At 43.2% G+C, this 25203-nt stretch overlaps 1 protein-coding gene across 3 annotated transcripts; it reads right to left on the reverse strand.

Moving 5' to 3' along the window:
* Positions 1–11: 11 nt before the first annotated feature.
* Positions 12–23650, reverse strand: utp20 (UTP20 small subunit processome component). 3 transcript variants are annotated; one of them, XM_063501060.1, is made up of 61 exons: positions 23458–23650; positions 23213–23293; positions 23051–23117; positions 22815–22947; positions 22538–22726; positions 22193–22274; positions 21644–21781; positions 21387–21542; positions 21148–21300; positions 20903–21037; positions 20693–20770; positions 20437–20615; positions 20191–20355; positions 19282–19370; positions 18772–18877; positions 18489–18639; positions 18270–18332; positions 18023–18190; positions 17162–17238; positions 16832–16911; positions 16459–16711; positions 16187–16369; positions 15129–15219; positions 14896–14981; positions 14227–14352; positions 13487–13653; positions 12792–13000; positions 12532–12675; positions 12358–12437; positions 12020–12255; positions 11346–11490; positions 11121–11208; positions 10815–10958; positions 9496–9549; positions 9174–9326; positions 8913–9068; positions 8658–8798; positions 8439–8576; positions 8199–8338; positions 8029–8111; positions 7647–7939; positions 7415–7554; positions 7153–7309; positions 6694–6792; positions 6411–6578; positions 5113–5279; positions 4840–4987; positions 4616–4732; positions 4355–4525; positions 4146–4277; positions 3941–4051; positions 3704–3853; positions 3375–3557; positions 2132–2263; positions 1913–2045; positions 1645–1826; positions 1464–1535; positions 1071–1355; positions 842–968; positions 590–735; positions 12–500 (listed from the first exon to the last, which is right to left on the reverse strand). In XM_063501060.1, exons 1-61 carry the CDS (start codon positions 23506–23508, stop codon positions 345–347), a joined length of 8427 nt encoding a protein of 2808 aa, XP_063357130.1. In that variant the 5' UTR covers positions 23509–23650; the 3' UTR covers positions 12–344. The 3 variants fall into 3 exon arrangements, 2 of the variants coding, with proteins under 2 accessions (XP_063357130.1, XP_063357129.1); XM_063501059.1 differs by having other exon boundaries at positions 20191–20358; XR_010096798.1 differs by lacking the exons at positions 12–500; positions 590–735; positions 842–968; ... (3 more) ...; positions 1913–2045; positions 2132–2263 and having other exon boundaries at positions 3450–3557; positions 4157–4277; positions 20191–20358.
* Between the last annotated feature and the right edge of the window lie 1553 nt (positions 23651–25203).

Raw genomic sequence — 25203 nt, forward strand, 5'->3', positions numbered from 1 at the left:
TAAACAGATGGATCTTTTTTAATTACAAATACATGTACATTTAACTGCACGGGATAGAAATTGAAGCAAAACTGTAGCCTGTTCACAGCAAGAAGATATAAAATAGATTCCAGCTTTGCAATTCATATGAATGAGTGATGCGCCGTGACGTGTAACAGACGTTAATTCTAGGTTTTTCCACAGCGTCCTTGCTCTGTACACACAGTCAAGCTTCTGTTTGGTCTTTCGTGTTAAGCTGAATCGGAAGCCCACAGGATTCTGGGTATACTCTTGTCCATGCTTCCTTTTGAGTCTCTGTTCTGCATCAGCTGGCCTAGCTTTCATCCCCTTCTAGCGTCCTCGGCTCACTGCACCATGGCCAGGTCTTTGAGCGCGTGGCTTCGCTGCTTCTTGGCTTTATATCCAGGCCGGAGGAATTCGATCTTCCTCTTTTTGGCTTCGATTTTGTTCTTGTGCTTCTTCAGCTTCTTCTTTGCAGCGATGTCTGGGTTTGCGACCGCCTGCAGAGACCGGAGAAGAAATTGTGAGGACGATCGATGGCAAATTAAAGTTGTTTCTCGTGTGTGTCTCATTGCTATGTCCATCATACCTGCATGGCTCTGTGTTGTTTGCGTGCCGCTCGTCTCTGTGAGAATTCCTTCTGGACGGCAGAGAAGGCCAGGGAGAATCTCTCCAGGCCCACCTGTTTCTTCATCAGCTCGATGAGCTCCTGAGCAAGGTTCTTCAGTGTGGGATCTGGATCAGAGATCAGGAGACAACAGGGGTCACTCAGAGAATCTAACACTTTTTGTCAGGATGTTTTTTTTTTTAAATCTTGGCAACACTGGTTCAGAGCAGTTACCCTGGTCTGCGTATGTGCTGTCCAGCTCTCTGTACAGTGGTGTGATTATCGTGGTCAAATACGGGGCGAGCCGTTCTTTCCCCAAGTCCATGGCCATTGCTCCCAGGAATTTAAACACGCACGTTCTCTGAGAGAAATCACAGTGAAGGACAAACAGTGTCACATTATGGGCACTTCAAATCATCACTGGGTTTAAAAAACCAAAACAAAAAAGTGTTTCTAAGTTTACCTTGAGGGGAACTTTGGGAGCATATGCAGCTTCTCTCTTTGCCATCAGAGACAGTTTCTTCATCAGCCACAGCAGGGAAGGAGGCCTGTCTTCTTTGTCATCTTCTTCTTCCTCCTCCTCTTCTTTTCCCTCTTCCTCTCTCTCCTCCTCCTCTTCTTCATCTCCCTCATCACCATTCTCCATTTGCTCGTCCTCTCCCTCTTTCTCTTCTTCCTGAGTTATGATTTGGGACTCGGGGGAAATGAGGTAGATCACCTTGCCGACGAACAGCAAGTTCTTGATCACCTGTGGGTGAAGCAGAAGGGCCTCTGTTAGCCAAACACCTGTATGAGCTGATCTTTAAATGTCTGAGGTGCAGGAAGGCAGGTGTGTGGCTCAGTGGGGTTTGCGCACCTGCTCTCCTGACGCTGTGTCCAGGTACTTGGACTGCAGCTGATAGCAAAAAGACAGCGCCAACTCTCTCATCTAGATTTCAGAAAGCAAAGGGAAAGAAGAAGATTTCATTTAAAATATAAGATGCAGAAATGAAGTCTGCTGCAAGAGAAAAAAACAAAAACAAGCATCTTGGCTCTACCTTCTTATCCAGGTTGCAGGTGATAAAGTCGGTGGCTGCCAACTCTGATGAAGCATCTCCCTCGCCTCTCCAAACGGCAACCAGCTGCTCTGCCCGGTGAGCTGCAAACAGCTGGCCGAAAAGCTGTGAGGCCGTTAGCCACACCCAGCAGTGAGGGTACCGCAGGTGGGCTTCGATGTGACCTAAAATAAGGCAGGGACATGTTTTAATGAGCATGTGAAGAATGCATTTGTCAGTAACGGCGAGGTAACGCGTGTGCGCTCTTTACCCCAGATGTTCTGGAGTGTGTCACTAGGCTTGCTGAGCTCCAGGAATCCACAGTGTTTGCTCAGTTTAGTGAGGAGAGTCAGATAACTGAAGAGCAGCCTGTCAGCTCCTTTCTCCTCCTGCTCCTCTTCGATCTGAAAGAGAAGGTTACAAATTGATCGTTTATTCTGAATTTACTGCCTTCAATCGCACTTCTGCTCCTCCCTGTGTGATGACTCACATCTTCATAGTTGTCGGGGTTGATCTCCTTCTCCAGCAGCGGCAGCAGGTCCTCCAGTCGACGGGCAAATTTCTCCTCCTCCACCTCCACGAACAGGCCGCATATCTGCGCCCCGAGACGCCGCAGGCTGACCTGGGAAGGAGAACATTTCTGAATTTATACAAGGACAGATTTTGTAATAAGACCTTTAATATATGGAGGACCAAAACTGCCAAATGTTGAATAAATAAATAATTGACACAAGACATAAGTGCATCAAGTTTGCTTTTCTGTTAAATAAATTAAATCTTTTATTTAATTTCACTATTTCCAAATGTAGCCACCACATGCACAATTAAACAAATTACATCAACCAGTCAGTTATGTAATCATCTCCTAACTGCTTATAGTAAATAAATGTTTGAGTGGATTTGAAATGTGACCAATGATTGATTTATTGTGGATTTTGGCCCTTCATAGATTTTGACTAGTGCTAACGCAGCAAATCCCCGTTGGCGAGTTAACACGGATCGCCCCAAGCAAGGGCTGCACGGCGTCAACGCGTTAGCTCGTTAAGGCGTTAAGCGCGGTGCAGCCCTCGCACGGGGCAATCTGCGTTAATTCGCCAACGGGGATTTACCGCGTTAATGCGGTTATGGCGCTAACGTCGTATTAACAGGATTAACGCTGACTGGACTAATTTTGACATTACCACACTATAAAATATAAACAAAACAAAATCTTTAAAATTATCTATAACGGTTCACTTTAACTTAAAAAAAACTGTAAAACTGTTCCCCTGGAAGAATATATACAATCACGGGCCACTTTAGGTACACCTGCTGAACTTCTCATTAATTCAAATATCTAATCAGCCAATCACATGGCAGCAACTCCACACATTTGGGGATGTAGTCATGGTCAAGACAACCCGCTGAAATTCAAACTGAGCATAAGAATGGGGAGGAAAGATGATTTAAGTAATGTGGCGTGGTTATTGGTGCGAGATGGGAAGGTTTGAGTATTTCAGAAGCTGCTGGTCACACAACCACCAACAGGGTTTACAGAGAATGGTCCGATAAACATAAAACATCCTGTTTTAGAAGAATGGCCAGAGTGCAATGAAGCAGATCGGTTACAGCAACAGAAGACCACAGCGAGGGCCACTCCTCTCAGCTAAGAACTGGAAACTATTCCACCAAGAACTGAAGCACGTATGAAGAGTACATGAGGTCCAAACCAGTAAAGCGGTTTTTGTATGTACCTTTTCTGCATTTAGCCAAGTGCTGACAATGGAGAACAGGGTGTTCTGGTTGTTCGAGTCCAACTGTGTGAGCAGAGTCTTGATGGCCATAGCTGCCATCTTCTTGCACCGCGCCGAGTCATCGTTGACCACAACAAGAGCAAGCGGGGCAAAGAACAGAGCGCTGTGGCCCAAGAGAATTTTCTGAATGGGAGGGGAAGAAAAGAAGAAGCAATGTTTGACAACAGGATCGATGTTGTGAATGTTTGAGGAATTAATCGTACAGTGTGGCCGGATTTCATTATCCTGCCGAGTATGCCGTTTCTATTATTTTGTATATTTTTACACACCTGAGGGAAAGTCTGGAAGATGTATGCCAGCATCTCCAGCACTGACTCCCTGCCCGTGTCTTGCTCATAGCGCAGCTGCGCCACCACAAACTCCAGGTGTAGTTTCAGCTTCTTCCCCAGCGGGTAGTCCAGCAGGTACTTCAGATAGATCTGCACCACATAAAAACATGTTCATTTAGAAGCTGGACCCGAGATTCTGCAAATGAGTCGGTGTGAAAGCAGAAAAGGAGTTTGTACCTGTCGACAGTGGATTCTGATCATAGCGTTGCTGCCAGTAACCGACAACTTGGCCACTTTTTTCATCACCTCCTCCATCTCGGGAACAACAAGCTTCCTGGACAGAATTGCCTGGAGTGTACACACACACACACACACACACACACACGTAAGCACACCGCACATTACATTAGAAAAGTTTCTGACTACAGCTCCACTGGTTTACCTTGAGCATACCGAAGGCAGTAGCCTGGCGAGACTGGTCGTAGATGTCCTCCTCGGCGTATCCCAAAAGCACCTGCAGCTGCGTCTCAGAGATGCTGTTGGTTTTGACATTCTTCACCAGAACAGTCATGGCCTAGGAAAAAGAAAACATGTTACCTCATCCTCGATCATCTTTAAACCTCACTTTAAAGAGTACGATGCATTTTATACCTTGAAGCAGTTCTGGACCAGGTGGTAGTTCTCCCCACGGGCGGCTCCAGCCTTGGAGTAATCCTTCAGCAGGACAAAGAGCTGCTTGGTCAGCTGCCCAGCGTTCTGCTCCACTGCTGGCAGAGGGAACTTTAACAGCCAAGTGAACGCTATCAGAGCCTCTGTGATCACCTGAGAGGGACAGAAGCAGAGGTTGATGGAGGTTTATTTAAGCAATCCATGATAAACAAAATAAAAAGATGCCCAGGTAAGTGTTGGTACCTTGACATGCATGGAGTCGAGGCAGGTGAGCAACAAGTGCACAAAAGGATCCAGCATTTCCAGGGCTGAGGGATCGGATGATGTCACTTTGGATTTCTTCAAACTCAGGTGGAGCAGCTGAGCATTAGACACATACACACATTAACACACATTTATTCCTTCTTGAGATAAAAGTACAGGGTGCCATGTTACAGAGATTATTCGTATTGTTGGAGAAAGCGCACCTTGAGGCCGGCGTCCACCAGGATGTGCATGTTGGTGCGGCTGCTGACAGGAGCTTTCTGACCTCCTCTCTTTGGAGTGGGAGGCAGGAGCAGACAGCTGGGAGGGGGCAGTCTGGGATCTGGGGGAGGCTTAGCTGATGCTTTGTCCCTACAAGCAAACATGACATAGGCAGAAAATTGGAAAAAATATTAGAAATAATTTATTGCACTCTGATATTAGACTGTGTGTGTGTGCGTGTGTGTGTGTGTGCGTGTGTGTGTGTGTGCGCGTACCGGTCTCTTTTTGTGAGAAGTGGCAGGCTCTGGCTGACAAGGCCATGGCTCAGCAGAAGGATGTCTTGCGAAGTCATGCCGCTGTTGACAAGCAGACCTGAGACCAGTCGCCGCAGTACTGCAGCCACCCGGTTACACACCTTCAAACTCGATGTAGCCTCCAAGATCTGGTTTGACAAAAATAAACGTTAGAATAAAAGTTAGAAGAAGAGTTTATATTACATTCACTATTTTAAAAAAAAACTCTGGTGACATGTATGTCGCCCGTGCGTAATATACCTGTCACCAAAATTTGTATCAACAACGGCATTTTGTTCGACATATGAATTTTGTTGTTAATAATTAACAATTTAGTTAAAAATGTTGTTGCTAACGAAAGGAAACATGGACTTAAAAATTAAGAAGAAATACTATTAAGTAGTGTTAAAGACGCTAGCTAGCTAAAACAGCTAACAAAATTTATTTATGTACAAGAGTTATATAAAACGGATGTGTATTAAATATATGGTTATATTTAATTCAATCCAGCAGCTAGTTAGCTTTAGCTAGGTAGCTAACTAGCTGACAATTCAAGTATGTTAGAAGGCATTTTTAATGAAGCTAAACTAGCCACACAGTAGGGCTGTTACTCCACTGACGTTAAGAAATGCTTTGCAATTTTTTGTAAACTCCATTTAAGTACTAGCTATGATTATTGTTTATATGTTTTCGTGTTTAAAGTTGTTACTTTGTGTTGATAATAATAGATTTTAGAGATTTTAAAAGCTATAAGTTAAAAAGAAGAAAAAGAGCTCAGGTGATTTCATCCCGAAGAAATTACTGGAATGAAGATAAGTTATAACAGAAAACTCATTGTAAAAAAAAGTCATTATTAGAGGCCTTCACAAAGGCTATTTAGCTAGGTAGGTAACCATGTGTTTGTACATTAATCAAAGTCTTAGTAAAGGCAAGAAACATGATTTATGTGATCAGTAGCGCCTGTTTGCCAAATATTTCATGTCAATAAGTCTGCTGGAAAAAAGTTTTTAAAAAATGTAACCGAATGTAACCATCTTTATTTTTTACTTTTTTATAATTATTGATTTTTAAAATTTTTTTTTAATTTTATATTTGATAACCTGACAATCAGTCAATAATTCATTATTTGGCACATTTAGATGCATCTTCATCCTGTCAAAGGTAATCTTAAAACTGACAAAAAACAAACAAAAAAATCTCGTTGGCCTCTTGGAAATATTATCCACCACTGTGACTGATTACCAATTATCTTCTGTTTCTAAGTTCAAATCCCTCCTTACCTCCTTCAGGGGCAGTATGAGCTTGGTGATGCTCTCCTTGCTGCAGAATTGTGCCAGTAGCTCGTACGAGTCCATGCTCTTACTGTGGCGGGCCTCCATCAGCTTGGAAACGATACCCTTCACTTCCTTCTCCTCGGCGACCGTCCCAAACAGCTCGTTATTGAAGATCTGGTCAGTGGAGCAACAATAACAGAGAGGAGGAGAGTGTAAAAGGGGGACAGAGATTAATATAAACACAAAAAAGTTAAAAGAAAAAAATTTTCCTGAAAGACGTCAAGCTTACATCAATGAGCATGTTCATGCAGGAGTCCAGGTCTCCACTCTTTAGGGTTGGAGTGAGAGCTGAGAGCAGCTGGTACACTGTGAATGTTAACACGTGGAGCTGGATGGAGGGGGGACAAAAACAGACAAATAATAGGCTGATCAGGTTTGCCTCATGTCAACAAAGGTTTCTACTGTTATGACACATTTTTATGACATCAAATGTAACATTAGATTATATTTCCTGTCTAGGGTTAGCTGAATTACATGTACTCATACAAGTCTGAGCATGCACATAAAAACATAACTGTCACGGTCTTTTATCACGTTTTACTTACTTGTACTTATATTTGCATACTTCTACTTGTGGTACTCTTTTAAGCACATACTGCTGCATGATGCATGCGCTATATTAAAGCTAAGGTGACCTGAAGCATTTATTGGTGTTTGCAGGACTGCACTGTTGCATGTGTGTTCCTACTTGGTATCCCTTGACCAGAACACCTTGCATCTCTTTGAGCAGGTACTGCAGGTATCTGCAGCCTAAAGTCTCGATTATCTTCACCAGAGTTCCTCTCGCCACGTCACGGATCTCCTGGAAACGGTTCCTCAGCAGAACACAAATCTTGATCAGAATCCTGTAAAAGAAGCAGAAATAATCAATCAGATGTCATATTACTGTCTAAGGTTTGAAATACACAACAGATGATCTTTTTTGTGCTTATGGACACACGGCTGCGTACCCAGGGAGGTTGGCCTCCATGATGTGCGGAGGCAGCGTCTGCATTAGTTTGACCATGGCGAAGGCGATTGGTATCCGCACCACCTCCTCGTCCTTCACATCCTTTGACTTCACTGCCTTGTGCTCCTCGTCACGCTTCACCTGGAGGAAACCCACACATTATCACTATCACTCTGCTCCTGAAGGTTTTTAGAAAAACTACCAACACATCCAAACGATCGTGTGAATCGTACCTTTGCATTGAGACACTTGTGGAGACGGGGCAGGACGCTCTCATTAACAGTCTGATGAATCAAACCGATCAGAGACTCCAGCTCCTCCGCGCTCTGCGGCAGTCCACTCACTGCCGTGGATAATTTAGGAGCTGCCTGCGCCTTGACTTTAGTGGCAGGAGCTCCCTCCATTTCCATGGGGACATCAGTGGAAGCATTACCGTCGACTTCCATCTCTTCCTCATCGTCGCTCGCGTCAGATTCGTCATCCGCAGCTACGTTTTCGTCGTCTGCGTTGATTTCCACACTCCCAGCTTCCCAAAGACACACATTTATATTTCTTTACTTCATTTATTCGTGTAGTTAGTCAACAAAATTCACGTCACCCCCCCGAGTCGCTCACCCTCTCTGGCTTTGGCGGCTTCCATTTCTCTGCTGAGGGTCTGGTGGTCAAAATGGAAAGCCTCCAAGACGGTGACCAGCAAACTGGAGCAAGTAAAGCAGAACAACAGGTAGTGTAAAAAGAAGAGACAAAAAAAGATATGGTCAGATTACAAATATGTGCAACCTTACCTGACAGCCAGTTTCTGTTCAGCCTGCGCTGTCTGCAGGATGTGGATGAACTGCTTGAGGTAGTAGAGGTATTTGGACCAGGTGAGCCTGCGACACACCGCGCCCACCACCTCCACCGATGCTGATATCATGTTCTCATGCTGCAGTATGGAAGGAGGAGAAGGAGGAAAGATTTTAGACACAAAGAAAAAGGAAAAAAATACATCCTTAACTTTTAAAATGAAACCACAATCAAGTAACCTTCAGCATCTTTTCGTCCAGCAGGGCCGTCATGGCGTACGGCATGATGTAGTTCTGGAGGGAACGGGGCGTCAACACCACCGTACCCTCGGTCAGCTGTTTGGCGAGCTTCCTCAGGGCACGACCCCGACGGTGGATCTGAACAGAGAGAAAAGGTGATCAGTCGGATAAAGGAGGAGGAGAAGGCAGAAGTGTGAGCTTTTGTGTTCCCTCTTTTACCTGGATGTGCTTCATGTGCTCAAAGAAGTCAGACTCGGGGTCGCTGTAGTTGGCGAGCTGCACCAGGTCTCTAAACTCTTTCTTGGAAGGAAAGGTCTTCACCAGGCAGGCCAGTATGGTTGTATACTCATGCTGCACACTCTTGAAAGATAAAGAAGCACAACAGCGTGAGCAAGTGAGTTTAGTGGCTTCACAGCAAGCATCTGTGTCATTTGACAGAAACAAGAAAGCGGTAACCATAGTTACAGCTGTTACCTCCGTTTTGCTGCGGAGGCCCTTGTGCACAGCGTCCAGGATGATGTGTTGCACTACATCCCTGTAGATCTGCTCTCCGGGCCCCACGGCTGCCAGCTGGGTGATCACTGCAGACAGACACAAGGTGGCGTTGTCTCCCAGTGACATGTCCCCGATCTGCATTATAGGAGCGAGATGAGAATAAAAGCAAAACATCAGCCAATGAAATGTTTATCCTGAAGGTAAACAATTAATAAAGTGTAACAGTGAATATTTATTTACCTCATAGGTGTGGAAACAATTGTGCATGACGGTGCTGATGTAGTCCAGGTCCAGAGTCTGCATGCCTTTGACTCGTCTGGTGGCGTCTTGGAACGCCGTCAGACGCACGTCAAAATGGATCTCGTCCAAGTGTCGACTGTCAAACGCGTTCAGCTGCAAAGGTGAGCACAGGAAAAGCCCGTTAGTTGCTGCTCTTTGGATCGAGACCCAGACTGAACATGACGGCAGAGGTTACAGTTCAGACCTGTAGAAAAGTTGGATATTATTTCCTCTCTAATGTTCCTCATCACTGTCTAAATAATAATATCGTAAGTCATCTCACCTTTGTTGCCAAGTCAGTGATGTATGTGAGTGAAGGGTCCAGATCCGACAGAGTCTGAGAACAGAGCAGCGCACACGAGGAGTCAATTAAAAGGGCTACAAAAACTAATAATAACAACTTTCTTTTAACTGTTATTTATAAGAACATTAATTATTTCCTATTATGGTTATTTGTACCAATTTTTCTTCATTTACACCAGGCATCGCAGGCCACATACAGCCCACCAGACTGGTCAAACTCCACTTTCTGTCAGTGTACAAAAGCTTAACTACACATTCGATCCCTGAGATATTTTATTATTAGAAAAAGAAGTGCAGTTTCAAAAGTACTTTCTACACGATGAAGGAATACCGGCTTAAACTGTAAGCAGTAAACATTTAAAATTACAGAAATCTATTACTGAATTACATCGGTGTAGTATGAATGGTTATGGGAAAGGTCTGTATCAGTAGAAAAATCTGTAAAACTTATGAAAATACGATTCAAAGTTCAAAATTGATTTCCCCCTTCACATTTTCCAGTGCCGGGCCAATTCTGGCCCCCAGGCCTTATGTTTCACACCATTGTTTTATACTATTTTTGGACACCCAGTGTAACGACAAACAATAATTCCAACAGCTAATGTTGTACAGGAGTAAACACATCTCTCTTTTTATTTTATGTGGCTTGATGCACTATCACAGAACAGTTTAGCTAGCATAAAGGATATTCAGTGCGGTGTAGCTAAGTGAAAACAAGAAGAAATTTAAAGACCTGCAGTTCCTTGAATGACCACTTGAGGCCGACTCTAAAAAACCAGTCAATCCCCATAGACTCTCATGATAAATTCACCCACTCACATGTCTGGTACAAAATTCTCAGTTCATAACAGTCGAACAGGTGTTGAATTTTTACATAACGCACCTCTTTCAACTAAGGCTTAAAATGAGGCCTAAGTAGGGGCGTGGCTGCTTTGAATGACAGAACGACAGGCGGGAGCCAACACATGGCCGCTATAGCAGCTAGCTAGCTTGTGTGCGGTGAACTGGAAAAGTAGTCGATTTTTTATTTTGTTTTTGCTGAGCATCATTTACTCTTAGCTGGTAACTTCAAATACAGTCATCCACCTCCCCCCAAAATGAATAAAAATAAATAAATAAAAATAACCCAAAGCCAAACACATTTCAACACAGTGGCTAACAGCAGGACTGTGGTAGAGAAACTGGTGAGATTAAGTGCTCTGGCCTGCTTTGTGTCTGTCCACACGCTGATGGTTCATCTCACCATGCCTATATTATAAGTTGCAGACAGCGTAACGCTGCATTAGTTCTCTGCTGTACCTGGAAGACGTTGGTGAGGGCCTGCCTTGGCAGCTTGTTGTGAATGATGGAGAAGAGTTTGCTGAGCGGCCGGAGGAAGACGGAGGGCTTGTCACACTGTCTCAGCAGGTTCTGTATGGTGGCCAGGAGGTCGATTTCTGTCTCCTGAAACAAAGTTTATCTTGAGCGGAACCTCTCGAGCACACACCCTAACACTGCAAAACTCTGCCTTTTATGTAAAAGTTTTTATAAATTAATTAATTCATTACTACAGATTGTTAAATGACTGTAATTTCAAGGTTCAAACAACTCAGTTGTAAGTCTTACTTGTGATTTGTTGCCTTTCTGGAGGTAAGGAAGCAGCAGGCTGATAAGCATCGAGCTCTGCTCCTTGTTGCTCACAAATCGGCTGACCCTGGCAGCGAGAGAGTGACACATCCTACTGTTAGCTGGGGAAGAGTCAACCGCGTGTATAACGATAACCACAACCACAATCATAATCATAACCTTTATCTCAACCCAAAATGAATCACTTGGACACATTCAACTCACTTGGACAGGATGTTGAGCTCTTTGGCCACCTGTGCCCTGAACTTCTTCTTCTTGAGTCTGTCTGTGTTGCGTACAATTCCGCTGAAGTAGCGCAGCAGCGTGGGAATGTGAGGCAGCAGCAATCTGGGGCCTTGAGCAAGTGAATCTGGAGGATACAACATGTGCACGTTTAACAGTGATCAGCAGCAGAGGGAAATGAATCCTATTCTACATCCTAGAATGTAGCTAAGTCCAGTGGAGTGGTTTGGTTTAAACTAGATTAAAACTAATAATCCTCTTAAAAAAAATTTGAATACTTTAAAATAAAATAATTAAACATATTAACCGAAAAATGGACTTAGCTACATTTTGGACCGTCTGCAGTAGCTAGCGAGCTGATCGGAGAGTGTAACAGCCAATCAGAATTGTTGCATCCCAGTCTGTGACTGGTTGGTTTTGTGGCAACAACTGAACGAGAGGGGCTGTTATTGTGTGTGTATATGGATAATAGCAAACACTGAAATACATTTCTTGCACGCAGAAATGAATTTTGTTTGCTCAAATTAAACTTTTCTTCACACATAATAATTTTCTCCCCAAAATGCAACATTTGTGCTTGCAAACTTTTTTTTTACACGCGCTCAGAATAGAGGCACAAAAATAACGCCATCAAATTCCTGTCATGATCTGCTAACCTGCTGCAATGAGAGCTCCCTCTGCAGGCTGTGGAAACACACAGCCGTTGACGCTGAGCTCCGTCTCAGTTTCTGAGGCAACAAAGTCTGCAGCTGTTGCCAAATACTCGGCTATGTCCATTACTACTGCGATGGTTGCTGGAGATACTTTCTTAGCTGAGAGGAGGGCGAAGACGTTTAGAAGGATGTCGCACTCTGGGTGGTCCGGCTTCTGCTTGGCAAGGAGGGGGAAGTACCTGAGACGGTAAAAAAAAAAAAAAAAAATCTTTGAGCACGCTTTACTAAGCCTGGATGAAGCTGCCAGCCGACACTGAGAAACATTTGTGAAGGATGCTAACCTGGCATCTTTGGACCACACATGGATAAGTTTCAGCAGAGGGGTGGGGGAGTAGGTGCTCTCTGTTGGGAGACGGCGCACCTGCATATAAAAAACAAATTTAAACTCATCAGAAAGCCGGGACAAAGTAAAGAAATACTCAGTAAGAATACAAAAATCTTTCTCCAACGTGTACCTGAGGCCAGACCGCTGCCTCAAACACAGCATCAATCTCATCTGGCCTGAAGCTGTAGGTGTCGAAGCAATCGAAGAAGTCCAGGATCCTCAGGATCCCGAGTCTCCTCAGGTTCTTCAGAGGATTAATGCAGCCTGCTCGCAGCTGAGAAAGCAGATACGAATTTCTTTATATTTATGTTTTACAGAAAGTAATAAGGACTGTTAAAAAGTGTTAGGACTATTAAACAACTTCTACCCTGAAAGAATAGTTCTGATTACCTGTTCTCTCTGGTCCAAAATGGTGGACACGGACGCTGTGACACACACTAGGATCTGCAGCACTTTGGGCAGGTAGACGTGGATGAGGTGGCCCAGTTTCTGGATCACCACATTTATAGTGTTCAGCAGGCTGTGAAGACGGCCCAGCGGCAGGACAGCACCCAGGTCGGTCTCTGCTACCGCCCTCTGAACTGCAGCCAGACAGGAACCTGAGGACACAGGAGGAGGAAACGATGAATGAAATATTGGTTTGTTTTTGTTGTTGTTGGTTTTTTTTATAAACATTTGCATTAGATAGCAGCTATCTGTGAGTGCTTGTTGTACCCAAATAGTCTGTGGAAGCACTCTGCTAGATGATCTCTCTTGGATTATGTGATAACGTGCAACAATGTTGTCCAATATTACTTCGGGCTCTCAACAAAACTACATGGCATCTGTTTCTAATAAAGCCTTAAAAGTCGAGCATCTGTTGCCGTTCTACACACATAGAAAATGTATATATAACTGTCAAAAGATGCAGGCACTCTGCAACCTTCCTTTTATGTAGGAATGCACCAGTTGAATCAAGTCCCTCACTACAAAGCGATGCGTTGCAGACAAGATGCACATTTTACCACAAACTGACTCAGATTAATTGCTACCTGTTGACACTCTGTCTGTTTTTATAAATTACTTGTGACGTTTTCGTATCCGACCTTGGCAGTGATGGCTGACTGGCTCAAAAAGCAGGTCAATGAACATCCCCAGCTCCTCAGCCTGACATCCTGCCAGGAAGCGTAGAATGATGGAGGACCGGTAGGTAGCGCTCGCCTTCCCCTGAAACTTGCTGCCTGCTTTGGAGCGCAGACGACCAAACAGGATCCTGTGTCGTACACAACACAACACTGAGCTGTACAAACTTACAATAAAATACGGGATTAACTGAAAGAAATTTTCCCCTTAAAGCCAAAATAAATTTAGAAATGAAAGTTAAAGGTAGTAAAAATGTTTTACTACTTCTCCACAAATCCACAGCATGAAGCTGTGATCATACTGATTTATGTAAAACACTGGATGGATGTAATGCAGAACAAGAAGCTTTTTCCCTGTAATTGTAATCAGACACACTATTAAAAAAAATCTTTCTAAGCAAAACACAGAAGAAATGTTCAGCAACTGGAGGGTATCAGACTAACAGCCAGAGTGTGAACAAAAGCAACATCCTCTTTTTCTCGAGGACACCAGAGTTCATCTGTGAACTAAGAAGGCAATATGTAACCCAAATGGAGCTATTTAACAACCAAGTAAAAATACTGTGCAAGAGTCAGAAGTTTTGGGCAAAACACCTTCTCTTTGTTGTTGTTGTGTGGTAAATTAAAAAATTGATATTACTCATGCATGCTTATGCTGCCTTTACCTTTACAGTGGAAACTTTATAGTGGAAATTGTACAGTACCTCATGAGCAGTGGTATAAGTTTGCCTCTGTGGGAAGCATCAACCACTCCAGTCTCCTCAGAGATGTTGAAATGGACGATTTCCTCTTTGAAGTGTTTGTCATCCAGTAGCCTCTCAAGATTCTCCCTGAAAAAAAAATGCAAACACACACACACACACACACAGGTCTAATCACTCTGTAAAGGTGTTGCAGAACCTTTGCTAAAATATCTTCTCCATATTGTAATAAGTTTCATAAGCACAAACAATACATGTGTCGTATGAGAGAATAAGAATTCCATCTACAAAAAAATGTAATTAAAACTCTGAAAGCGGCTCAGTGTGTCAGGCTGATCCTGAACAAAGCACCACACACACACACACACACACGCGCGGGCGCGTCTGTAATGCTAACGGCCCCTGGATCAGACCGTCTGTCTGTGGCTTGGCTGAATGTGTGGTAAATGGATATCTTGATAACAGACAGCAGAGAACATAATGTTAGACAGAAACAGCACGGAGGTGGAACTCAGCATTCCTAGATCTGTAACCACAGAGGGCTGATGATAAGAGCCTTAACAATAAAACCACTGAAGAAGAGACAGAGAGAGAGAGAGCTGCTGCCAAAGAGAAACTGCAGTGTAATCACTTCCTCTCCATCTCCTAAGGTGATTAAGGTAGTTTCCTTACTTGTACGGAACTATGTTGGGGTCCTTGTATGTGATGACACACTCCAGGGCCACTTGCTGAATCTGCTGATCCTGATGGGTGAGCAGCTGAACAACAGACAGATAAGAAAAAGAAATCTATGATACAACTGCAAAAAAAATAGCAACTGCTTCAAAATGACTCAAGTAAGGGAACAACTCATATGTTTTAAGGACAGGGTGTGTGACGCTGCATGCTACAGACTTGGGCACTACCTGATTATAGAGCTCACGGAGGCTGCTTTCCAGATAGAGAGCCCGAGGGTTGGTGAACTTGGAAAATACTTTCAGATGAGCGATGAGCTGTCTGAGAAACAAAAGACAAATTCAGTTCATTATGTTCTTCTACTTACTGTACAATACACTAGAATTATATTGTAGTTATATCAAAGTTTTATTTAAAAATGAAAGTTTTCTGGTATATATAAGTTGATGAAGTTTTGCACACTGGGTAAAAACTACCCCCACGGCAGATGGCCACCCTTCCCTGAGTCTGCTGGAGGCTTTTTCCTGTTAAAAGGGAGTTTTTCCTCCCCACTGTCGCCTAGTGCTTGTTCATAGGGGGGTAGACTGATTGCTGGGTTTTTCTCTCTATTATTGTAGAGTCTTTATCATGTGGCGCTTTTTAAATATAAAGCTCCAGATGGCAACTGTTTTTGTGATTTGCCATTATAAAAATAAAGCTGGATTGAATTGGTAACCCCTAGGGCTAAAAAAAAATTATAATAAAATACAATTGTGTCAAAAGCTGCAGTTCCCTGATTGGCCACTTGAGGCTAAATCCAAAAGAGACTCGATCCACATAGACTTCCATGGTAAAATGCCAAACGTCAGAGCAGAAATAAAGTCTGCTAAAGGTTTGGTGCGAACACATTTTTGGTCTCTTGGTCACTTTTAACCCCGTAAAACCTGGAGAGAAATGTATTTTTATAACTTGCTCTTTTAAACCACATCAAGGTGAAATTTAGGAGAGTGGTCTCTAAGTAACAAGAAACTTAGGTGGCTTTTTGGGAGATATTTTAAGACAATTATCCAACAAATAAATTGAATGCTGTGCAGCTAAATACCTTAAACACACTTTACATGAAGTCTAAAGTGAAAATGGAAACCAGACATGGCACTACTAACTACGAATAATAAAGCAGCTATCACTTTGACATCAGAGCAATAATGTGGGTTAAGAAATTATGGTAAAATCAAAAACAGCTTGCAAATAATAACCCTGAAAACAACTTCATCTCTTTGAGGACAGCAGTATTACAAATATTTCTTACTTGGCCGTTGCTCTTCTTGGAAGTGACTTCCTCTGCTGTTTGCTTCCTTCCTCTGCCTCCTCCTCCTCTTCCCCTTCTTCCATGTGCTCAGTCATCCCTGATTTATCCTCCAGGGCAGCATCGCTTCTCTTTCTCAGGTCCTGAGTGGGCGCCACCAGCAGGTCTGTGAGATAAAACTCATTCCTGCCAACAAGCGCAGAGTTTAAGATCAGATAACAGAACATATTCTTTTGATAGAATTTAAGGAAAATGGTCAATCAGCTGACACTGACCTGATAAACCTGAGCAGCAGCGGGGTCAGTTCCCGGCTGCGTGGCTCCACTCTGTCGGTAAACTGGGCCATAGCGCGCCACAGTAAACTGCGGAAGTTAGTGAAGTCTGTCCTTTCACTGGGGTCGGAGGCCAATTTCAGCTGCTCTAGGAAAAGAGTCCCCACATCCCCGCTTTCAATGACATCACAGCCTGGCTCGCTCTGAACACTGGGCTTTTCTTCATCATCATCTTCTTCTTCTTCCAATTCCTTCTCTGTTACATGCAGAAAGCAGAATTCCCTTTTAACGTGTTTTTGGCAGTTCAAGGCATTCATAGGTAAATAAATATGCCATTATAATTACATGCTGTGACACAAGTACCAAACAGCCTTACCTGCCAGCCCGGCCACCATCTCCAGATGTTCATGGTACACCATCCAGAAGTCCTTGTTGTCCATGCCTCTGGCATGGCTCCTGCAACGAGGAAAGACAGAAACCCATTTACGCCAAATGTTTTCCATGGATACCTCAAAGTGTCAATGTAGTTTTAAAGGAAATGCAGACAAATGTCTGTAATTTGACAGAAAGGCCAGCTTAGAGCAAATCCCCAGCATTCTATAGGAGCATACTCATTTAGAAAGGCCCATGTAACAAGACTGGAGCATAGATGATGGAACGTACATGGTTCTTGAAGTATAAACAAGCGTGATTATTTTACACTCACACAATAAGTTCAATGACTGGGTCCCACAGTGGCCTGAAGTTCACAAACAGCATTGCAATGAGGTACCGCAGAGGAACCTGAAGTAAAATAAGAGGAAGGTTATCCACCCAAGCATCTAAAAATAAAAAAGTTCCCTTCATGTACGGGAACCGTATAACTTCTCTGTAACTACATTATACGGTGGCTCTGAGAGGCCAAACAGACTGCAACTTAAGAAAACACCAACAATAAGATAAACACTGCAAAAGCACACAAAGACAACGGAAACAGGAAAAAAGAAAACAGAAATAGAAAAAACAGATTTCCAAAAGCACAAGGGAAGTGTTTCTGGGGAGACAATAACCTGACGGACCAGTTGCAGGAACCAAAACATGCTTGGTAAGTATGTTTTAATCTCATGATTCATATAATACTGATGACGGATTTTTAGGCTAATAGTTAGGCTAACACACTTACCTCTCATCTTTTCTTTCCTCATAAAACCAATAGATCCTCCACTTCTTTTAAGTGTCTCCCAGTGCAATTCTTAGCATATTTTGGTTCCTGCAACTGGTCCGTCGGGTTATTGTCTCCCCAGAAACACTTCCCTTGTGCTTTTGGAAATCTGTTTTTTCCTATTTCCATTTTTGTTTTTCCTATTTCCGTTGTGTTTTGTGTGCTTTTGCAGCGTTTGTCTTATTGCTGGTGTTTTCTTAAGTTGCAGTCCGTTTGGCCTCTCAGGGCCACCGTAACATTATTATATATGCTAACATACTGTATTTATACTCTCTGCAACAATAAAAAAAACCAAACTTATCACATGATAAAGAACACGCATCATTATTCATCCTGTCATGCTTTCATCACTGCTCTTCTCCACACCTGCTGGACGGTGCCAGGAGGCCCGCGGGGCAGGCTGCGCGGCACCAGGTCGTGTCTCAGCTTCCGGAGGTGAAGCAGCTTCTCTCTGTAGTCGTGCACTGAAGCCGGCACCAACTCCGCCTGCAGGCACACTGCGAACACCGACTGCACCTCCACGTTATCCTCACCCTGGAAGAAGACAGTCGAACAACATTTCCAATAACTCCAAACTTTAAATGTGTTTAATGAGAATCTGCGGGTGTTGTACCTCAGCCTGTGGAGGGAGCTCTGCATCGAACTGAGAGAAGAGCCTCAGAGTCAGCAGACGAATCTGAATTTTAAAAAAAGAACAAAACTGTGTTTAAATATGTCTGTTTTCACCAACACCCAAACAGTCAGCGCCTTCAGGTTGTGAGATATCTCAACTTTAAGGGGGAAAAATTTGTTCTTTAAACTATTCCGAAATGTTCTGTGATCTGGCACAAACCTTAGAAATGTTGGACGAGAGGTTGCAGTACAGCATCTGGTAGAGTTCAAGCAAGGCATTGTGGGATAGGTGCTCTGAAACCCCACTGAGTGTCAGACGGGTGTAGTACAAGTCTGCTAGCAGCAGAGCTGACAGGTCTGTGGGAAATTTCCTGTGACAATCACGACACCAGCGGTTACAGGTTGTTGAAAGGTGTTTAGAATCTGATGCAATAGATGGAAACTCATTCAGCAACAGAGAAAGGGTGCTAAATGTGTTTTTAGGTCGCACACGCAGAGCTTACCGTAGGATCGAGTTGACTTTTTCCACCGTGACCAGTGAGAGAAGCTGGGCAGAGCTGTCCAGAGACAGGAGGCAGCTCAGGGCTTGTCTGGCTACGAACAGAGCAGCTGGAGAGAGGACAGGAAAGAAAGGAGTCACTCAATTTGCAATTTTAAAAAATCATTGTTTACTTTTTCACCCCTCACCGGTTTTGGGGAGAACCTCATTAAATTTTGGGGGATTAAATATATAAAGTATTTTAATTTTCCTCTTCATTTAATCTGTTTTGTTTTGGTGCCCAAATTTTGGGTTGTAGAAATCCCTGACATGAAGTTTAAGGTTAACTCAGACTTTTAAAAAAAACCCTAAAATCACAACCAGTCATTCTAACTTGTTGGTAAATGATTCATTCCAGTCCTTATTTTATTTGCTTTGGATGTACTTGTTAATTACCCCACTGAGCCGCATGAAACTGCAACCAAATGAAAACATTTGTGTTAATAAAAAACCAAACGAACAAATAATCACAAACCTTTCCCTAGTTTCTCTGCCTCGATCTCACACAGGAGGCGGTTTAGGAAAGCTGTCACATCAGGTACGACAGCGGCTGGAGCCAGAGGCCTGAAGCAAAAGAGTGTAAATATTAACATTTAACATGTTTCTCTCTTTTTTTGCCTGTGTATGAATACACTGTAAGGTGACAAAGAAAAAAACAAAATTCTCCCCAACTCTCTGGGTCAGGGGCCCCCAACGCTGACTAAATCTTCTTTTTTTGGTACTGGTTTTATTTTGTTGTATTTATCTGCGACACCTTAAAGGCCGGTCTGTGAAAATACTGACGAACATAAACCGGTCCGTGGCGCAAAAAAGGTTGGGGACCGCTGCTCTGGGTTGCCTCTGAGCTGTGGTCGGGTTTTTATTTTAAGCACTCGGGTCGAGTTTGCCATGAAAATCCAGAGGAAGTGATGGATCCCTGGCTCCAAATGCCTCACTTCTGCTCCCTGGTAGCAGCAAGTTTGAGCCACAACTAGTAAAGTTAGCTCACAGCAACCTTTGTCCAAACTACAGGCTCCCAGCACAGAAGCCAGACAAAAGCCAGTTTTACGCATTGAACAGACAGGGGGAATCAGGCATCTTCTCTGGATGTTGGCTGCCTTTTGTTTTGTTCTCGGTTAAGATGACTTAAACAACGTTGAGCTTCGAGCTCCAGGGGAGGCCAAACCATGACTGATAGTGCTTCTGTGTTCATATTTCCATCAATTTTGACAAGATCCCCAACAGCATTGGCTGATAAAAGCCCCAAACCATGACAGAGGCTCTAAGATGCTTTACAAATGCCTGTAGACACTCACTGTTGTACCTCTTTCCTGACCACCTCCTCATTTTGACCAATGCTGTTGCACACGTGACCAAAAGGAGTCTGACTGCAGGGAGGAGTTACCTGAGATGAGGCAGCAGTACAAGTGCAGCCCATGGCAGCGAGAGGTTACTGACGGGTTGGTCCGGCTCATCGGGAATTTTGATCATTGACAGCACCAGCTCAGGCACGGCTAGTTGCTTTGACTCAGCATGGCTCCGCTGAATTTCCTCCTTCCTGCTAAACACTCTGCTGGAGGAGAAAACAGATTTACCTCGTGGAAAATGACACGATAACAGTAGAAAATAACATTTCACCGTAGAATCTCACCCTGTTGTCTGACCGGTGAAAAGCAGTGGGTAGGTTTCAAAGGCCATGGAGCCATCTGTGGGGGGCGGAGCTTTAGCGAGGATCAGACTGACCAGCACATCCAGGCTGCTGTGGCGAGAGAGGGCATCACCCTGGTTGAACAGCCCTGTGGTGAAGCGCAGCAGGGTGGGGAGGAAGAGCTGGAGGACAGCAGAGGAGGAAGCCAGTTAGTCCGCAAGATTTAAAAGAAACAGAGGAAAATAAAAAGTGAACTCACCTGCTCAAACTGTTTCATGGTGAACATCTCTTTGGTGAACTCCAGAATCAGATCGTGCCCCACAGTGCTCCGAAATATCTGATAAAGAAGATTTCCAGAGAGTCTGCATGTAAGCAACGGGCAACTTTCTCTTTCTGGTCGTGTTTATAATGCAGTCCTTACGCACACTGTGACACCAGATGCAAAAAAGCCATCTTTACATGCACAAACCTTTTGCACAGTCTCTTGGATGAGTGAGTTTGGCAGGCTGACGTTCTCCCCGAGGAGCAGAGAGGAGGTGATCTGGAGAAGAAGACGGGAGCAGGAAGCTGACAGAGACGAGCTCTGAATCAGCCTCAACACCGTCTGTGAGGACGAGATCGTACGATGAGACGCCACCATTATATGCCCGCACATAATCCACGCAATTTCTTGCATTTCAATATATAATTAAATCTCTTAGATTCTCCTCTCACCTGGCAGACAGACTCCGGTTTGGTAATCTTGGCTCCACCCTTGTGGGATGCCAGGGTGTGCAGAATGAACAGAAGGCTCTCCAGCTGCTCTGTCGCCAGGTCTGCGTCTTTCCCCTTTGCCTCCATAATATCCAGCACCTCCAACATGCTGGCCTTAAGAAGAGGACACGCCACCATCAAAACACGTGGCAAGGAGTGAAAAAGGTGCAGAAAAGACACAAAATAGAGTCCAGCCTTACCTGGAGGGACTCCCACAAAACCAGCATGTGTTCTCTGTCCACGTGATCGGCTGCTGCCTGGGCCATGTGATCCAGAGCGTCCCTAACAGAGGTCCACGGGAGAGAGACCCCACGGCTCATTGCTGGGCCAAGCTTACGCAATGCCACAGAGAAAGACTGGGAAGATAAAAAGGTTGCTTAGCACATCAAGTTATATAAACAACACCTAAAAGTGCTTAATTCAAACTAAGCGACGTGCAGTCACTCTGTTAACTCACATTAGCAGCACAGGAGTGGAACATGTTTCGCACTCCTTTGCACATCTCAAACAGCAGCTGGCCCGTTCCCTCCACCTTCTCAGGGTGCTCCTCTAGGTCGGAGAACACGTGGGTGAGCAGAGCATCGAGATCTGGAACCTGCAGGACAAAGTGATACACCAGTTCATCGGGGAAAACGACGACAAATAAAGAAATACAGTAGAAGGAAAGAAATTGCTACAAGCTCAGGAGTTAGCGCAGGTCATCGGTAATCAGAAGTTTGGCAGCTCGATCCCTGGCTGCTCCAGTCTGCATGACAATGCATGCCAACCTATCCTTGGGAAAGATGCTAACCCAAGTTCCTCCCAACAAGTACATCGGCGCGTGAATGTGTATGAGTGTTAGATAAAAGTGCACTTAGAAGTAGAAATAAGTGCTGAGTGGAGAGTAGAAAAGAGCTATACAAGAACCGTCTATAATAATAGAAGATGTTTGATGGAAATGTACCGCAGCAGATGACAAGTAAATCAAAAGTAACAAGAAATGGAGACATGAACCCAAATCACCAACCTTTCGCATCAAAAAGGAGAAGCTTTCTGCTGCAAACATGCGGATGTGCTCCTTCTTGTGTGCCAGCAGGCTGCTATACAAACTGTGGGGTGGAAAGAGGTTTCACATTTAACCATCATATGTGCATCTGATCTCTAGTAACACAAGTAACCTGCGAAGGATGCAGAAGGAAAACCAGAGCACTTCTAAGGTCAAATTACAAAGCATACACCCATTTTCACCCACTTTGCTTCCCAAAACTAGCTCCTTAGGTCGTTTTAAGTCTTAAAAATAGATTCCTGATAATCTCAAATTTCATTAAAAAATAAAAAGTACTCGCCCCTCTGACTTTATGTTATGCCTCACCTGTACATATTGGTCATGTCCTTCACCATAAGCCTCCACAGGTACTTGTAGAGGTAGGAGAGGCAGGTGAAACTCCACTCCAGGAGCTCTGTGTCCTTTGTGTCCAGCAGTGAGGTGATCAGAAGGAAGAAATCTGGGAAGTGGGGGTAAAAGTCGGTCTGCAGGTCTCTGGCCAGCTGCACCACGAGGCTGGAGGAAGAAATTGGGCGCTTAGATTGCAGCCTGATGATTCTATGCAAGCCTACAGCTACAAAAAATAACATAAAATACTTCTTACTCTAGCAGGGGTTGGTAGGCCAGACTGTTCTGGACGGCCAGGTGGGTTTTCAGAGATTCCACGATGGACTTCTGATGGAAAACCAGCATGTTGAATGACTGGCTCTTGTTGGAAACCTCTTTCAGAAACGTGGCTGTGAAGGAAAAGAATTAGATTCGTGTGCAAATCTCTTCAACAAAATACTAACACACAAGCTCCCCCTGGGTATGGGATATTTCATGTTTCTTTATACATACTGAAATGTTCTGTCAAGTTGAGGTCCCTCCATTTTGTCAGTCCTTCAGAGAAGTATGTTTCTACTTCCTGCAAAGAGAGCAAAACAGTCCTCACCAGTAAGACACAGATGAATGAATGAGAGTGGTGTTCGTAATAAGAAGCGGACAATTTTGACTCCAAACCTCAGCGTAAGATCCAGTTCTGTCAATGCGATGGATCACGTTGATGTTGACGTTGGCGAGTCTTTCAGCAAATGTGAGAAACTTAAAAAAGACCAAAAAACAACCCCAGATCACATGACTTTAAACGTGCTGCAGATGGTACACAAATTATTCTAAATGTGACAGAGTCATACCAAACTAGCTTTTCCCTAGCTCTGTCTTTGCTGCTGTACTATTAACACGCCGCAGTGTTTGTGGGCTCTTACCCTGAAGGTGTTCTCAGATTTGTGATACGAAGACTTGGATTTGATCTTCATCTTGGCCTCGTCGCTTGATAAGAAAAGAGCGGATTTCCAGAGATCTGTGTGCGATTTAAAAGACTCATGAAAACTGCACTTTGTTTTTCTTTCTTTCTTTTAGCTAATGTTACAACTGTTTACACACACGCCGACAACAGGAGGCAGCCATGCTGAGCAAAGAATTATGGGAAGTTTTCCTCTCTCCGCGTGCTTAGACCGAAGACAAGCGAAAAGGCGAGAGAAGTAACCCCTAGTTACTTCCGGTTTCGTTTGTGATCTCTCTCCTCTCTGCTTCTCAAGTTATTTAGGTTCTAAATGCACAAAAAAAGAATAAATAAGAATTTTTTTAGACTTTGTTAGAAATGCCAGAATAGACTTCAACACAAAGAAAACAATAGTAAAGCAGTATTTATTTAACCCTGCTGAAATCGTTCTACGGAGCGCCACTGGGTCCAAATCATATGATCGCATCCCGATTACCTACATTTAACAAGGACAGAGTTTGGTGTCCACTAAACTTTTACATTATTGTAAGCGTTATGGGTTATGTTTCATTTAAAAGTTTAATTGACTGGAGAAAAAATATTTATGGTGGATGCAGACATTGTTATTTCCTAAAAGGACATCATCATATCTGCCCATCCATCCAAATAAGACGTGACCAGGCAACTATTCACACTGTGAGAAGGATCATAATAACATCTGAGTCTTTACCAAAAGTGAGAGGCTTTCTGTAAACAGAAAAAAACATACTTTATGGTTTATTTTTAATGTATAAATTGTTAGAATTATATTATTTTTTCATGGTAGTGGCACGTTTTTTGGAAAGAGTTTAGTTTCTTAAAGATTTGAAGATGACTTTAAAAGTTAGTCAGTCCCCAATTTTAAAATGTTCATCTTCAGTCATAAATTAACTTATTTACAGCCTCATACAAAAACACATATTTTCCCCTTTGTGAGGACTACGTTGGGAGTGAATTTATATAAAGTATAATATGTATATAATTATATATACTCCCCAGAGATCATTGCATACCTGATGTAGTTCATTGGTTTTATCATACTTGAGTTACTATGTGGAGATTTGGGTTACCATTTACAAAAGTACACCATGTCATACAAAATAGAAATAAGGGTGGTTAAGTATAGTTAACACGGTTTGTAGCACAAATACTCATTATTTTTAAGGTCACACGTGGTAAAATAAAAAAAAAAAAAGTAAATTTATTTATGGATAATGTCTATGTATATATTAGACTGTATAATCAAAACAGATATATACAATCAGCTAAATAAGGGTTGGACTTAATAAGCATGTGCTACCTCCTACTGAGTTTCAAACAGGGAATGATCAATATTTCTCATCATTTGAATATAATGTCTTTCTTTTTTATTTCATATTCATTTATTTATCTTTATTAACATTTCTTACATATAGGTTTGAAATAAAGACTTAATTCTGATTCTCCAGGTGTTTATAGTCTGTGCGTGTGCAGACATTTCATTACTATAGCATAAGATATTATTTTCATTTATATCATAGTCTACTCTAGAAAAATGAATATTGCTATATACCTATTTTTGAAATGATTAATGAATCCCACACAAGGTTTGATAAAGATAAAGTCTGATAAACTGTAGCCCAGCTGACTCTGGTGCTGCAGCAACAACAAGGATTCAAATCCAGAAAAATCCAGTCCCACAGCTTTCAAA

Source organism: Pelmatolapia mariae, linkage group LG17, assembly GCF_036321145.2.
Source record: "Pelmatolapia mariae isolate MD_Pm_ZW linkage group LG17, Pm_UMD_F_2, whole genome shotgun sequence".
In the NCBI taxonomy this organism is placed as follows: Eukaryota; Metazoa; Chordata; class Actinopteri; order Cichliformes; family Cichlidae; genus Pelmatolapia; species Pelmatolapia mariae.